Consider the following 16,194-nt stretch of genomic DNA (forward strand, 5'->3'; position numbering starts at 1 on the left):
CGGAATCTTACCTCAACGTTGAGAATGTATAAAACAGTTCCATAGAGTGTCGTGACATTGGCATCAACAACTTGAAGTCCTAAGGAATCCATATTCTCCATCAACCTTGCAAACCCGCCTCGGTTCTGCTCAGAGAGCAGCTTAATCAAGCACTCTCTTCTGCCAATCTGGTTCGCTTCCATTTGCACCAAAGACACGTGGGTGTTGGGAAAATAGCGGCTTCGTAGAGTGTTTCGAGTTGGGGAAGGCTAATGGGAGTGCGACCCGTGTACCGTCGATTATGGGAAGGGAAAGTGTACGTGAAGAGAGGTCGCCGACGGTCGAGAGAGTCGACAGGGGGTAGGGGGTTCTAATTACGTGGAATTATTTTTAATTGTTGTGGGAGAAATAATATAATTTGGAAATGATTAAATTGTGTTTTACAATTAATTTATGCCAAGTCGAAGGTGTTAATTAGTTATGACTTGTGAAGATAGGAAGGGAAGAAGAGACTTCCCTTTTGATTTTAATGATTATTGTGATTTCAGCGTAATTTTCTAATAAAGATAATGTCTGTTTGTAGTAGGAGTGGACTCACTTCAAAATCATGAAGAATGAGCAATCAAGTATGAACAAGTGGTGTGAGTACCACATTTCGTGAATGTTTATATTGTCACCAAATAGAATGGTCGAGTTGATTGAATATTTTATACGAATGTATAGGACTATGTTTGATTCAAAAGTGATTAGTTGGAAACAAAATTTTTGATAAGCTCACTTTGGAGAAAGCCTAAAAAAAAAAATATCATAAAAGCAACACTATTTGGTTTTCGAAGACAATTCCATTATTGAATGTGCCTCAATGTAGCGTTGAAATTAAAAAAAAAAAATGAAAAGGAGGGATCGGTATGAAACTAGCGATTTTTACTAGAAAAATCGCTACCTTTAGAGTGACAGATCTTGTGGACAATCGGTAGAAAACTAACGACCATATCATTTTCAATTTTTTTTTTTTTTTCATTGAATTTTTTTTCTTCTTACATTTCTTTATTTAGATTCAAATAACTTTAGATTTAGATTTATATTTATATCCTTGTTTTTCGTGTGCTGAGCAGCCCCATTTTGGGTGCCGCATTTTTTGTGCGCCGAGCCGACCTCTGCTTGTGCGATGGATCCCGCCTCGTTTTGCATGCTAGAAGCTGCCACATTTTTTATGAGCAGAGTCTGACTCGTTTTGTGTGAATGGAGCCAGCTTTTTTGTGTGATAGGAGCTCGCCTCGTTTTGTGTGCATGAAGCCCGCTTCACTTTTCCTGCATCCAAGTTCGCCTCGTTCTACATGCGCAAAATCTGCCTCATTCGGCATGCGTGCCTAGCTCCCACGTTTGTTTGTTAAAAGTTCAAATTTTTTATTTTTGCGAAATATTTTTCGAGAGCATTGATTTATTTACGAATTTGTAAAATCGACTAAAAATCATGAGTGTCAATCCACATTTTTGTCGTAAATGCAAAAATTTCATTTTCGCAAAATATTTTTCATGAGCATTAAGTTAAATTTTTAACGAATTTGAAAGCAGTTTTACGGTTTATTAAGCAACAAATGTATATTTAGTAGAATATTTAATCCGAAAACTAAAAAAAAAAAGGTAAAAAATATAGTAATGTGGCCCAAAGCATTGTCAAATGGGGTTCTACTGTAACATCCCACATCGCCTAAGGCAGTGGATCCTGTAAGCCTTATATGTATATTCTCATCCCTACCTAGCACGAGGCTTTTTGGGAGCTCACTGGCTTCGGGTTCCATGGGAACTCCGAAGTTAAGCGAGTAGCACGTGAGAGCACTCCCATGATGGGTGACCCACTGGGAAGTTCTCGTGTGAGTTCCTAGAAACAAAACCGGGAGGGCGTAGTCGGAGCCCAAAGCGGAAAATATCATGCTATGGTGGTGGAGCGGGCCCGGGATGCGGTGGACCCCGGATCGGGATGTGACATCTACACTCAAGAATGTCAATGGAAAGTCTCAACTTAATTTTCAAAATTTCACAGTGAGGCAAAGGTGTAAATAAATAGATTGAACGGTGATTTATATACGAATTTGCAAAATTGACTGAAAACAATGAGTGTTAAAACCCACGATTTTTTGTAAAAAAAAATACAAATTTTTTATTTTCCCAAAATACTTTCCATGAACACTTAAGGAAATCTTTATAATGTATTTGGAAGTGGATTTACGATTTATTGAGCAACAAGTGTATATTTCGTAGAATATTTAAGCCCAAAAATTAAAAAAAATAAGTGAAAAATATAGTAGTGAGGCCCAAAACATTGTCAAATGGGGTTCCAACCTCAAGAATCTCAACAGAAAGTCTTACCTTAATTTTTTAAACTTTACGGTGAGGCTAATATGAAAATAAATGGATTGAACAAATGATTTAAGCTTTGAGTTTAATTGGCCTTGTAGACGCTAAAAGGTTTTGGATTTAGTTGGCACATGGTTAGATCAACGTATCATAATTATCAAAACAACTAATTAACATACTATTAATGACAGAGAGAGTAAGACACAATAATCATGTAAACTGAGCCGTGATTTGTGATTTGAAAAGGAGAAAATGATGAATCAACAAACCATGGGAAGTTGATTTGCCAGTAGACCAACCACTTAACCAACAATTAATTCAACAGAAACATTTCTAGAGTTCGTCACAAAGAAGCAAAAGTTTTTATCACCATCATCATCACCACCCTAATGCCATCATGACATCACAGCCACTTATTTTGATGCAGTTCTCCATTTATTTTTGGCAACGACAAAAAAAGCTTATGAAGTTCATAGCCATGCAGGATTCTTCAGGGGGGTGACAACAGCCTTGACTTGCAAGTAATTGGAAAGACCATAAATGCCCTTCTCTCTTCCGATTCCACTCATCTTGTACCCTCCGAAAGGAATAGAGGCATCAAAGACATCGAAGCAGTTTATAAATACACTACCGACGCGCAATGCGCGAGTCAATGTGTTCGCAGTGTCTATGTTTTGTGTAAAGACCCCTGCAGCAAGTCCATAGCGAGAGTTATTTGCCCTTTGTATCACCTCATTAAGATCCCTGCAATCAGCCATATCGTTAGTTCCAATGGAAGCGCCGGACGCTGTAATCACAGCAGGCATAGAGAAAGAGGATTTTATTGCTTACTTGTACTTCAAGATGGTCTGCACCGGACCAAATATCTCTTCGCGAGCTATTCGCATGTCATCCTACTCCACGGGATAGCAATGTTTAGATCAATATAAATATATAATCATGTTTCGGCTTCTCAATAAATATTATGGTTTTTATGATCTGCAACGTAAATTGGTACCTGAACATCTGAGAATACGGTGGGCTTAATATAGAAACCCTTTGTGCCAACCCTCTCTCCTCCGGTTTCCAGTTTAGCCCCAGCTTTAACACCGTAATCTATGTACTTCAGGATCTTCTCAAATTGGTCTGAATCGATCTGATTTAGAATACAAAACCGGAAATGCAGGTGAGGCTGTGTAAACAACATTCGACAGCAGTATGTTTAATGGTCAGAGATCAATAGAGGTGTCACTTGTTTTACCTGAGGACCTTGCTCAATGCCCCCTTTGAACGGGTCTCCAACAAGGCGCCTCTCAGCACGGGCTTTTGCTTTCTCTAAGAACTCGTCATATACTTTTTCATGTACAAAAGTACGAGAACCAGCGCAGCAGCATTGACCCTACAAACAGAGGTGTCATGTAATCAGCAAATGGATTTCTTTGCCTCTTAGAATCAAACTTTTTTTCGAAGACAATGCTTAGATACCTGATTAAAGAATAGAGCGAAATGTGCCATCTCAACAGCCTTATCTACATCAGCATCCTCACATACAATGAACGGGGATTTCCCACCAAGCTCCAAAGTTACGGTCTTAAGATTGCTTTTGGCAGCCAATTCAAGTATTTTTTTACCGGTATCAGTTGATCCAGTAAACGCAACCTGTGGAGGGATGAACGGTAATTTTAGCACGAACATTGCAATCAGATAACAAATTGATGCAAAGTTGCAAACTGGAACACTAGCAGACGCATTACTATTACTCGAATTCGTTGCAGCCTTTAGCAACATTTGTTCATCATGAATTTGGAGAAGTTATGCTTGAGCAAAATATGTTATTGTGGATACAATAAATATTTGAGAAATTCTCAGTTCTTATGAACTTACATAAGATGGCTAATTACAAGAAAGAAGCTTACATTAATTATACATTACCTTATCAACGTCCATATGGCTGGCAAGAGATGCACCAGCAGTTGGACCAAAACCACTAACCACATTCAAAACACCCGGAGGAAGTCCGGCCTGTGAAAAAAAAAAACCAAAAGGAAAATCAATCAGTATTAGTAATTGAAAGATCAATGTGAAAGCTCATTCACATAATCCACTCGCAGGTTCAACTCAAAACAGAAAATTGTTAAAATCCGTCAAATCAGAATGAAAGGTAAAGCACCACAGTAAGCACGGAAAGGCGGATTATCTCTAAAAATTTCAACTGGACTTGAGACACCATTGAAGCAAATGAGACCACATTGAAGCAAACGCATGGGAAAGTGAACTTATCAAAAAGGGTAATGCAGAAAATTTTGATTCGTGAAGTACCTCTTGCAACAGGTTTGCTGCATATAGAGCAGACAACGGTGTCTGCTCTGCGGACTTCAGAACAATGGTGTTGCCGCATGCTAAAGCAGGCGCAACCTTCCAAGCAAACATGAGAAGAGGGAAATTCCATGGTATAATCTGACCTGCAACACCGATAGGTTCATGCAAGGTTTGCACATGATACTCTCCATCGGCTGGAACTGTGAGACCATGAATCTTGTCCGCAAATCCTGTGGTATATCCAAGATCAGATCATAAATTTTGTTCAAACCCCATAAAGCATAAGGTGTAGTTGTGTAAAAAGGTCCATACCAGCATAGTAACGAAAAAACCGAGCTAACATTGGTACTTCAATTTTAGCAGCCTGTTCAAATGGCTTCCCATTATCCCAAGTCTCAAGGGCTGCAATTTCATCATTGTGCTTTTCAATCAAATCAGCAAAGCGGAAAAGGACTCGTGATCTTTCCTGCAAAAAGATGTTCTATTAGAAAATTTGAACAAAGCACTGAACTTGAAACAATTCACATAACCATATACTATCATAGAACAAGTAAAATGAGTAGTTACATAAGCTGTCATCTTAGGCCACGGTCCTTCATCAAAGGCCTTGCGGGCAGCAGAAACTGCGCGGTTTACATCTTCAGCATCGCCTTCAGCGACATGAGCAATCACTTCCCCAGTCCGGGGGTCCAATGTGGGAAAAGTTTTCCCTGAGACCAAATCCAAGCGTCACACGAAGAACCAGAAAATGCTAAATTGAAGTTAAATTACAACAACATGAATGCTTGACACAATGCTGAGAAACACAAACTGTTAGACAACTCGTGAAGGAAAAGAAAGATCACCTGATGCAGAATCTACAAATTGTCCATTAATTAGAAGCTGAGTATAATTTACTTTGACGGATGGAGAGATTGGTGACTCAATGGAAGCATCGGTGCTATATTTACCAATTCCTCTAACCACAGAAGATGACCTCCCTGGTTAAAATAAAATCAAGTCAATTGAGTAAAAAATATAAACGGTGTAAAACTACTAATGTCAAATATCCAGTCAGAAAATACCAACAATACCAAAATTAAAGAAAAATACAGGAAGATAGACATTTATGATTATTAACATCTCTATATTGAGGTGATATTTTAAACTACTCTAATTTACGAAGTATGGAGACTTCAACTTAAATGCAAATAAACGGACACATTGTGCTTTGACCAATAAATCAAACTCATGTACACTTAAGTAACATATTTAATCACCAAATAGTGTGACAAATGACATGATAATTTGGTAGGAACATCTTTTGAGATAATCATGACTAATGTGACATATTGCTCGTTAAATAGAAGGGCTATTTCTCCTAAAAAATGAAAGTTGGCCAGTTGGGAACATAAATGATTGAGTCGAGATTCTTTTTAATTTTTATGTTTGGAGTCTAAGAATTTAAAGATTCGGATTGTTAAAGAGAGAAAATAAGAGATTCGAACCTTAGGATGAGCTAGTAAAATGACTAATAAAAATAGTAAAATTTAAAATGAATGACTTGAATCCCTAAGATTATCGTTTCGAGACACACAGATTCGGAAAAGATTTTATTTCTATATCATAGAAAGATACAGTGAGTGATTGAGAAAAGGCCAAAAGCCACCGTTGAGCTTGACGAATAAGAAAGGACAAGGATTGCCTGGAGTTCTTCCGTTTGTTTCTGCAATCACGTTATGTTAATATTTTATATTATTATTTATTTTTATCTTATTATTTCTATAAAAAAGTAATATAAAATATTAACATAACTTAATCGTGATCATACAAAATAGAAGGACACGGGAGGGCACCGAGAGTGAAAGGGCAGACAATCTTTGTCCTATAAGAAAAGCTAAAAGTCAGAAATAGGGATAGTAGGCATACGTAAAAGGATTATCTTCAGATCTCTTCCATCAAATCCATCAAATTAAAAGAATATAGGTTCTTGAAATTTGATTAAATGGCTAAAAACAAGAGCTCTTTTAAAAGTTATAATAACTTTAATCGTTTGATCAAATTTCAAGAGCTCGAATTCTTTGACTTGATGAATTTGATAGAAGGGATACGGAGAGGATCCCTTTCCGCAGGCATACATCAGCCAGGAAAGAATAAGCCAGTGGTTGGGTCGGTTTCAGGGCCACTTGCACCAAAAAGATCAGATATACAAAAACGCATGCGTCTAAGACCTGGTTTGGTATTGAGGTGATTCTGAAAAAAGCTGCTATAAAAAAAAGCTGGGAGCTGTTTTTGTGTTTGGTAAACACTCAGCTTCAGTTTTTTTTCACAGTTTTGGATGAAAAAAAGCCAAAAACAAGAAGCTGCAAAACCTAGCTTTGAAAAACCGGCTTTTTTTTCACATCTGTTTTACATAAAAGTTTACCAAACACTTTAATACTGGTTTTTTTTTTTTCAAAAGCACTTTTACAAAAAAGTTTACCAAACACTCTGCTACTTTATTTCACAGCTGCTTATTCTTACAGCACAGCAGAAGCAGCTTTTTTTTAAAGCACAGCAATACCAAACCAGCCCTAAGTCTCCAAAATTCAACTTAATCCATCTGATGGAAATCCAAATTTTGTTTATTCAAACAAAGAAAAAGAAAAAAATAAAGGGAGCTGATTTCACACACTTTTTTTCTTCTCCGGAAAAATCAAATGACGAAACTAAACAAGTTATGTAGAAAGAAAAAAATGTGCAGAAATTATTTTTTATTCAAATGTCGATGTCAACTGAGGAAAACTCAAGAATTCAAGAAATACAGTTTATGATTATCAAATTCAACAAGGGTTTTGTGTATTTTGCAAAATTTCTACACCCAAGTTCTGAAAATTTCGAAAAAGATTCAATATTTAGTTCTTCATCCTTCATTTTTCTCACCAACCAAACAAACATGGCAGCTAATGCACGATATTACAAAATGCAGATCACAAACCGATCAGACCCGTCGGCCATATGATCCAGGTAGCAGAATATAAACAATAAAAAAAACACAACAGATCGAAAAGGCGTTGGAATTGGGGAATTGGGTTAGTAGATTGATTACCTTTGGAAAACATAGAAGCAGAAGTGAAGGAACGATTCAAAAGCGAGCCGACCCTCCGAGTCGCCATGATTGATAGTTTGCAGCACCACCACTGATCTCTTGCTCTCTCAAGGTGACAGGTGACGGGCTTCAAAGTGCAACTCCAAAAGTGTGATACATATAATATGAGAGAGAGAGAGAGAGAGAGAGAGAGAGAGAGGCTTCAAAATATATAATTATACAAAATCAAATGCGTATCAACAGGAATTCCACAAAGATAGGCGTTTCTTCTGCTGCTGCATATTCAAGGTTGCAAACTTTATTGTGTAATATTATTGTATTATTGAATTGTTATTACTGATTGGGTCGTGAATTATGGTCAACCCACCACACACACGAGAGATTTTCAATTTGATCCGAACATAAAATAATACGTCAGACCGTATATATATATGTAGTATTTCGAGCATATTGAAAAATCAATTTAAATGAAAAATGAAAGCATGTAAAATCTTCATGTTTTTGTTTCTTGGATTTGGATCTCATCCAGATTCTCTTTATGAAGATCCTAGAAATCCTCTTTGTGAGGATTCTAGATATTCTCTTTCACTTCTTATCCGTCATTGTGTAGTCATAAATCATTTTGAAATTTTTATTTAAAATTACATACAAACATTATCTAACGAAAACTGACCGCACGACTAGCTGAACGGTGAGAATGTTAAGATCCCTAGAATCCTCACAAACTAATGATGGCAAGAAAGTCGATTTGAAGTGAGAATTATCATTGTGGCCGGAATATATGATAGAATATCACATGTTATTATATAGTTATAAAAAAAAAATTCTTTTCAACTTATCTCTTAAATTGTATAATATGTGTTATTCTACCATGTATTCTGACACACTGAAAAACCTCTCCAACTTGGGAGGAACGTGCCCATTTGGCACTCTGAATTGACTTATCTAAGTTTAGGTGTCCAAATTGATAACCACTGGCGTTTGTGTGGCATAAAAATTGTCACACTTGTGATCTTCATCAAGTCAAACAGATCTTAGAAGATAGTGTGTTTTGGAATTGCGACTTTTACAAAGTAACTTTCTGCTATTAAATGATATTCTTTGGGTGATAAATGTACGCTTGTCAAACCAGAGAGATATGATCATACACCAACCAAAAGTCTCAATTTTGAAAATTGAGACTTTGAGTACCTTTAGAACTAAAGTTAAGAATCTTGATCTTGAGTGCAACATCTGTCTTGGAGAAGGAAATCTTAGGTAGGGCCGTAGAGCTCCCTGATTAGGGAAACTCTCATATTGGGTTAGACCAGTGTGAGGTCGAATGAGATCAAAATACATAAGGTCTGTTATTATTTTTGTGGAGAATTGTCTTACGAATAACGTGATTGGGTGTCCCTACACAAGATTTTCGCGATTCTTAGGTTAAGTTTATTATACTCATTCCAACCGGTCTTCCACTATTTTTAAATGAAATTTTGACCTCCAGTGAGCTTGATTAGCAGGAGAATTGTACCATGCGTTTTGTCCCATTGGTTTGTCATTCCCTTATTTCTTAACAACCAACTTCAGAAATCGCTCTCAAGATTTCTACATTCGGCATTACTTGTTATTTATATCAATAAAATATTGTGGTTTGATTGATTCTTAACTAATTGTTTGATTAACAAAATGCTAATCTTGTTTAGATTAGCCTGCATAGTACATGGCACGACAGAGCTATCTCACATACACCAGCGTCCTCTCTTCTGCATCACCTCACAGCCATTTGCCTTGTTTGCACTCTTCCAACTTCAAATAACTCCAGACACACAAACACTCTCTCTCTCTCTCTCTCTCTCTCTCTCTCTCTCTATATATATATATATAGATACATACATACACACACACATATATATGTTTTGTATAAAAGTTTGCAGATAAATTTATATGTGACAGCTGTCTCTTCCGAAAAATAGATATCCGTAAGTTCGGGTCTGAGTTTGAATATGTTGAATAGTTCAGGAGCAACTCGAAAATAGCCATATTGTTTGGGTAGTTTTTATGTAGTTAATCCGAAGTTTCCTTTCTGATACCATCTGATAATATTTCCAGGAAAGGTATACAAAGGCATACTATCAAATGGGAAACATGCTGCAGTGAAGCACATAATCAACGATGGATCTGTTGAGACATTCATCCGCGAAGTAACGAGCCTTTCTGATGTTAGACATCCAAACCTTGTAGCTTTGCTTGGCTCTTGTGAGGATGTAGAAGAATATTTCCTTGTCTATGAACTGTGTCAAAATGGGAACCTTTCGGAGTGGCAATTGGGTAAGTTTCCACTTCCATTCGTGTTGATTTTCTCTGGCGTTTTCATCATTTGGAAAGTCAATTCAATCAAAGCTGATTGCAGGTATGGATAAAAATCTGCCATGGAGAACGAGACTTAAGCTTGCGGTTGACAGCGCTAGGAGTCTTTGGTTTCTGCACACTTATCCGGGAGGCTGCATTGTTCAACGTGATATGAAGGTAGGAACGTATCTTTTTTCTTTACGCCACCTCTGTAGCTGTTCGTTTACCACTCTTTTCATCCGACTTCTTTTCTTGTCGCATTCCCAACTGGCAGCCAACAAACATTCTCATTGATGAAAACTTTCAAGCAATACTGTCAGACTTCGGGTTATCTGAAGTTATGGACTTGGGACAGTCTTTTGTGAGCTCAGAAGTGAGAGGCACATTCGGTTATGTTGATCCTGAGTACCCAAAGAATCACCGCGTAAATGCTTCAGGAGATGTCTACAGTTTTGGAATAGTTCTTCTGCAACTTATCTCAGGGCGCAGGTTATCAATCTAAACTCAAACAAACCAATGCCTCTTAGTAAAATGGTAACAAAGTTCATACTTTTTTCCCCACATATTGGCAAAACTATTTCGAGTCACTGATTCGGCCTCTTAAGTTCCGTGTCTTTGCCCTTCAGGCAAGGGCTCTCACAAAAGGAGGTGATGTAACAGAATTCGCAGATCCGAAACTTAACGGGGAGTATTCGGTAGAAGCTTTTGACCTTGTGTTCAACCTAGCTTTGTCGTGCACAGGACTAACGCTGCAAAGGTCAAGCATGGAGCAAGTGGTATCAAAACTTGAAAGGGCACTTGATACCTCAAACCGAAAACAGTCAGCTTCTTTTACCCTACCAATCAAGGCTGGAAATCGGAGAAACTCGAGCAGATAGTTTTGTACATTGAAACAATCATGAATGATTTATTAGTGATTTTAAATGGAAAAAGAATTACAATACATTGCAATATAACAATGATTTTGTACAAAGCTTCATTGAAAAAAAATAGAAGCTGATCATATCATACATACAGTCATTTTGAAAAAACCGAGCCAATAACGAAACCAAACCAGACAGAAAATCAAACTAAAATAACACGATATATACACAGGACCCTGGATAATGTAAGTAACCCCACAAATATTCGGGGTTACCTAACGTGAACGAATCGCTCTTGTGGAAGAACCGGAGAGATTGAGCCGGATGACCTTTCATGGAACTCATGCAGGACCCTGATGAGAGAACTGGCCTTTCTGCTTGCTCGGGATGTGCCTTCGCTTAGTTGGGAATACAAAGATCCCATAAGCGAAGGGCTCTTCGCTAGAAGAGCAACCACATCTCCGCTGCCATTTACGCAAAGAGCAAGCAACAGAGATACACAGAACTCCTTCCCTGCCCTTGGAATGGAGGAGTTCAGGATCCCCACAATCGAATCCAATGCTTTGCAATGCAAAATTGCAATCGATCCATCAGCTTTCTCTGCGAGAGTTGACAGAATTTCCAGAGCATGCATGACGAGAGCTTCACTATCAAATGATGTTAAGACATGAACGAGCAGAGGAACTACTCCTGCTGCTATCACCCTCCTATGATTTGCAGGGCGTGTGAGGAGCCCAAAAATCGCAACCAACGCGTTTTTCTTGGCCTTATCAGTCCCATCCTTGATCAGCGCCATCAAAGCCGGTATGGCATCTGCATTTTCTCCGATCAATCTCCTGTACTCCTCGATCGAAGCGGGGTAAAACAATGTGCCAGCAGCATGCTGACGAGCCTCTGATTTGAGACCTTTCTTCAACACATCTACCATCAAATTCAGACCCCCATTTTCGACAATCAAGGCCTTGCTTTTCGAATACTTCGAAATATTCAGCAAGGATGCAACGGCGTTCTCTTGAGTCACCGAATCAGCTGAACACAACAGCTTCAACAAATGTGGAACCACACCGGCTTCAACCAAACAAGACCTGTTAAAAATGCTTGTTTTCGTAAGAAGCCGGATTTCATAAGCAGCCTTGTTCTGCTCTTCCACTGTCCCAACCGCAAGCCTTCCATTAAGAAACTCGGCCACCATTTTCATGGCTACCTCATCTGCCAAACTCCCTGCAACTGCAAGCCTAGCCCTCCCAATGTCGCGATTTCGATGACCCGAATCAGCAAACGCACCACCATTTTCGAAACAGTGCTGCTGGATCAACCTCTTCAGCGCCAAATTCGGCACCACTTCCGTGTTCTTGAGCTTCTCCCCTGTCTTGGGACAAATGAGATTGCCAGCTCTGAACCATTTCGCAATCGAGCACCGATCGTAGCTCTGCCCTGTTGCTACCGTCACCGGATCAGCCATGATTTCCAGCGAAATCGGGCACCGGAAATCTTCTAAATTGAAGCAACCCACCGCCTCGCCGCCGCCGCATTTGGTCTCGGATCTTCGACCCGGTTCCCCATCGACAACATCGAACAACACACATCGACAGTAGCACATCAACCCCTTCAGGCTGCTCAACAAGGCCACCTCTCTCTTCTCCTCGCTCAAATTCTCGAGAACAATTTCCGAATCCAAGAACTTGACTTGCTTCTCACACTTGCTCCACTTCCTAATCCCGAGAAACTCGAGAACCCGTTTCAAATCTCCCACGCCCGGAACGACCCGTTTCTGAAACCCGGACAAAACGGACCATACCGCCGACGCGACCCGAATATCATCCGGGTCGACTTCATACCCCGCCTTTCGCGCTTGCCTGGCCACCAATTCCACGTGCTCCTTGACCTCGACGGCGGCGCTGACCGACCCGAGAGGGAGAACATCGATAGCCGTACCCATGGCCCGACTCAGGACACGGAATTGACTCGCCACGAGACTCGAATTCATCAGCATCCATACCCGGGCGTCGTCCCTGGCCAAGTCTTCCAGCAAGAACTGAACTTTCTGGAAGGCCAAGTGGAGCTCCGACAAGCTCAGAACCGCGGAGGCCGGAAGACCCAACGACCCGTCTCGGACTTCTTCGAGAAAAACCCGTACGACTCCGACTTGTCGGATTATTTCCCGGGCGTTTCTGGCGTTGCTGGCCATGAACTTCGGCTTGAAAGAGCATGTTAGACAAATAAGGAATATGGTTGGAATCCTTGTGTAATTGTATATAATATTATTATTGGAAGAATAAGCCGTTCTACAGCCGTCAAGCCGTCAAGCCGTCTTACAGTCGTCCTACCTTGTCATACCTACACACTAGCCGTCCTACAGCCTTCAAGCCGTCTTACCTTGTCCTACCTACACACTAGGACGGCTACCTTGTCCTCTACAGCCGTCCTACCTTGTCCTACCTACACACTAGGACGGTTACCTTGTCCTACCTACACATTTGTATCATGTATATATATCTTTGTAATCTTGTAGAGAAACATAATGAGAAAAAAACATTCTCTTCCATTTTTCCACATTCACGTATCAATAACAAATATATTTTTTAGCCTACATACCTTTTTCTACATGGTATACAAAGCAGGTTTATAACCCTAGCCCTAATTTTTTTTTTTCGGCAGCTTTCTCTGCCGTTCCCATGGCTGACTCTTCTTCTTCCGATGGTGTTTTTTCCCTTCATCATTCCGACCACCCGAATCTTGTCCTTGTATCCAAGAAGTTGCAGCTTGCCATGCCTGACCTCTCTGCCGAGCAGCACTCCCGTGTTCTAGCTGCTCTACGTGACACCACCACCCATCCTCAGGCCAATGCCGTGCTCACTACTGATTTTGCCCAAGGTTTGTTACCTGTCACCTCTCATCATGGTCAATGGATTCTTGACAGTGGTGCTACGGATCATATTACTTCTTCCGCTTCATGTTTGGTTAATCGTTCTCCTTCACATTTGCCGCCTGTTTCTTTGCCTAGTGGTGCTTCCGCTCCCATTACTTTTACCGGCACTATTCCTTTAAATTCATCAGTTACTTTGAAGGATGTTTTATGTGTCCCTAATTTCCGAGTGAACCTTTTATCGGTTGGTAAACTTACAAATGGATTATCGTGTTCCATAACCTTCTTTCCTTCTTGGTGTGTTTTGCAGGACTTGGTTTCGAAGGCGATGATTGGTGTGGGTAAGCGACGTGGCGATCTGTATTACCTTGTGGCCCTTACCTCTTCTCTCCCCACCCGTCAACCTCTCTGCAACATCATTACCATCCCCTCCTCCCTCTGGCATAGGCGTCTTGGTCACCCCTCCTCCACTCGTTTGCAAGCTTTAGCATCTAGCTCTCTTAATTGTACTTTTGATTCTAGTCATATTTGTGATGTTTGTCCGTTGGCAAAACAAACTCGTCAACCTTTTCTTTTGAGTTCAATTTCCTCAACTTTCCCTTTTGCTTTAATTCATTGTGATATTTGGGGCCCGAATCGTCAATCTTCTCTTTCTGGTGCTCATTATTTCTTAACCATTGTGGATGATTTTTCTCGCTTTACGTGGGTCTTCCTCATGAAACATAAATCCGACACTCAACAATTAATTAAGGATTTTTTTGCTTATGTCACTACCCAATTCCGCACTACCATCCAATGCATTCGTACTGACAATGGTGGTGAATTTTTATCTCTTCGTAGTTTTTTCTCTGATCATGGGGTGCTTTTACAAACTTCTTGTATTTATACCCTCCAACAAAATGGCGTTGTTGAAAGAAAACATCGTCATCTTCTTGAAACCGCTCGCGCCCTTCGTTTTCAATCCCATCTTCCTATCAAGTTTTGGGGGGAATGTGTTCTTACCGCTACTTATCTCATCAATCGTCTCCCTACCCGTCTTCTCCATCAAAAATCCCCATTTGAGGTTCTCTTTTCGAAAACCTCATCTTATGACCACTTCCGCGTCTTTGGTTGTCTGGCATATGTGATGCGTTATTTATACGCGCACAAATTAAACCCTCTTTTTTTCGATTTGTAGTATAAGTATAAGTAGGGATCGTTCTGGACCGGGGATTAGGAGGGATTGCAAATCTCCTGGAAACTGACTCAAAAACGTAAAATAAAGTTTAAAACACTAAACTAGACTCAAAGAATGCAAAATTAAAGTTTAAAACACTAAGACAAACCAAAAAACAAAAAAATACTTTAAAACATAAACTAAACAGATTCTAAGCACTAAAGAACAGGAAAGTAAAGGGGGGGTTTGATTTGACGAAATTAGCTAAATTGCACAAATTGTAATTAAAGGCAAAACGTAAATATAAATGTGATGAAAATATGGATGATGGAATAGCCAAGGGGTTCTTCTCCACACATGTTACACTTGCATACAAGATTGATTCTCAGTTGGTCTTTCGATAAATTATGAAACTCAACACTCCGGGTTAATTAGGTCCGCTTAAATTAACCGTCAAGTTTTCCTTAAGTTAATGAATTGGATGGGTTAGCGCAACGCAATTCACAACATTCTCCAAAAGTCCTTTACGTGAACAGCACAATAAAGATACAATCAAAGATCATTAAGCAACATGAAAACTATAAGTGTTGACGAGGCATTCGTTACTATGGAATACGCATGAAACTTATGCCAAGAATTCGTTTAACGCGATTGTTTATAAGCAACCTCCACTACTTGTGAATATAAGTTCATAACGATTAGGTGAAATTCACTTATATTCTAGCGTCATATTCATGCATGAAAATTAAGCGCGCATTCTTAATAAACATACATAAATAAGTTATCAATCAAACGGTTAAACAAATTGAATCAACAACTTATGAAATTCCAACGAAAGTTAATCAATTCATATTGCAAATATAAACATAGTTTCGAATCACCCCCTAGTTAAAGGGGGTTTTATTTCCTCATATCTTTGAAATCAAAGAAACGCCTAAACATTTCAACAACTCAAACTTGAATTGTATGAACGTTTAGGCACTCTTCTCTTCCATTCCTCATACGCACAAAACAAAGAGAATTAAAATGAAACATTGAAATCAAAGAATCACCTAAACATTCCAACAACTCAAACTTGAATTGTATGAACGTTTAGGCCCTCTTCTCTTCCTCTTCGTTGTAGCACAAGGTCTAAGGTGAGGTTTGGGGGATTATGGAAATGGATGAGGAGTGGTGTAGAAGTGGAAGGGGAATGGAAAAATGGTGTTTGGATTATAAGGGGAGAGATGGGAAGCTCACGGCTAGGGAAGGGAGAATGTGTTTGTAATGTGTTGTG

General features: G+C 39.4%; 2 protein-coding genes and 1 pseudogene across 3 annotated transcripts; 1 reads left to right on the forward strand and 2 right to left on the reverse strand.

Annotated features, from left to right (window-relative positions):
* Positions 1 to 2,547: 2,547 nt before the first annotated feature.
* On the reverse strand, positions 2,548 to 8,212 carry LOC137737330 (aldehyde dehydrogenase family 2 member B7, mitochondrial-like). 2 transcript variants are annotated; one of them, XM_068476775.2, is made up of 11 exons: positions 7,703 to 8,212; positions 5,481 to 5,615; positions 5,203 to 5,345; positions 4,948 to 5,101; positions 4,636 to 4,865; positions 4,249 to 4,338; positions 3,802 to 3,975; positions 3,578 to 3,715; positions 3,335 to 3,472; positions 3,169 to 3,230; positions 2,548 to 3,081 (listed from the first exon to the last, which is right to left on the reverse strand). In XM_068476775.2, exons 1-11 carry the CDS (start codon positions 7,767 to 7,769, stop codon positions 2,808 to 2,810), a joined length of 1,605 nt encoding a protein of 534 aa, XP_068332876.1. In that variant the 5' UTR covers positions 7,770 to 8,212; the 3' UTR covers positions 2,548 to 2,807. The 2 variants fall into 2 exon arrangements, with proteins under 2 accessions (XP_068332876.1, XP_088539261.1); XM_088683135.1 differs by lacking the exon at positions 5,481 to 5,615 and having other exon boundaries at positions 7,703 to 7,900.
* Positions 8,213 to 9,023: 811 nt separating this feature from the next.
* Positions 9,024 to 10,911, forward strand: LOC137736295 (putative receptor-like protein kinase At5g18500; annotated as a pseudogene).
* A 9-nt stretch (positions 10,912 to 10,920) lies between these two features.
* On the reverse strand, positions 10,921 to 13,188 carry LOC137736912 (U-box domain-containing protein 19-like). Its single transcript, XM_068476230.2, has one exon. It carries the CDS (start codon positions 13,082 to 13,084, stop codon positions 11,168 to 11,170), a length of 1,917 nt encoding a protein of 638 aa, XP_068332331.2. The 5' UTR covers positions 13,085 to 13,188; the 3' UTR covers positions 10,921 to 11,167.
* Positions 13,189 to 16,194: the final 3,006 nt, after the last annotated feature.

This window comes from Pyrus communis, chromosome 13 (assembly GCF_041283825.1).
Source record: "Pyrus communis isolate YQ-2024b chromosome 13, ASM4128382v1, whole genome shotgun sequence".
NCBI lineage: Eukaryota > Viridiplantae > Streptophyta > Magnoliopsida > Rosales > Rosaceae > Pyrus > Pyrus communis.

Coding starts and splice junctions, on each gene's coding strand:
- LOC137737330 (XM_068476775.2), bottom strand. CDS start 7,769: ATGGCGACTCGGAGGGTCGGCTCGCTTTTGAATCGTTCCTTCACTTCT. Junction 4,339..4,635: donor CAGCAAACCTGTTGCAAGAG/GTACTTCACGAA, acceptor TTTTTTTCACAG/GCCGGACTTCCTCCGGGTGT. Junction 3,976..4,248: donor GCCATATGGACGTTGATAAG/GTAATGTATAAT, acceptor ATCCCTCCACAG/GTTGCGTTTACTGGATCAAC.
- LOC137736912 (XM_068476230.2), bottom strand. CDS start 13,084: ATGGCCAGCAACGCCAGAAACGCCCGGGAAATAATCCGACAAGTCGGA.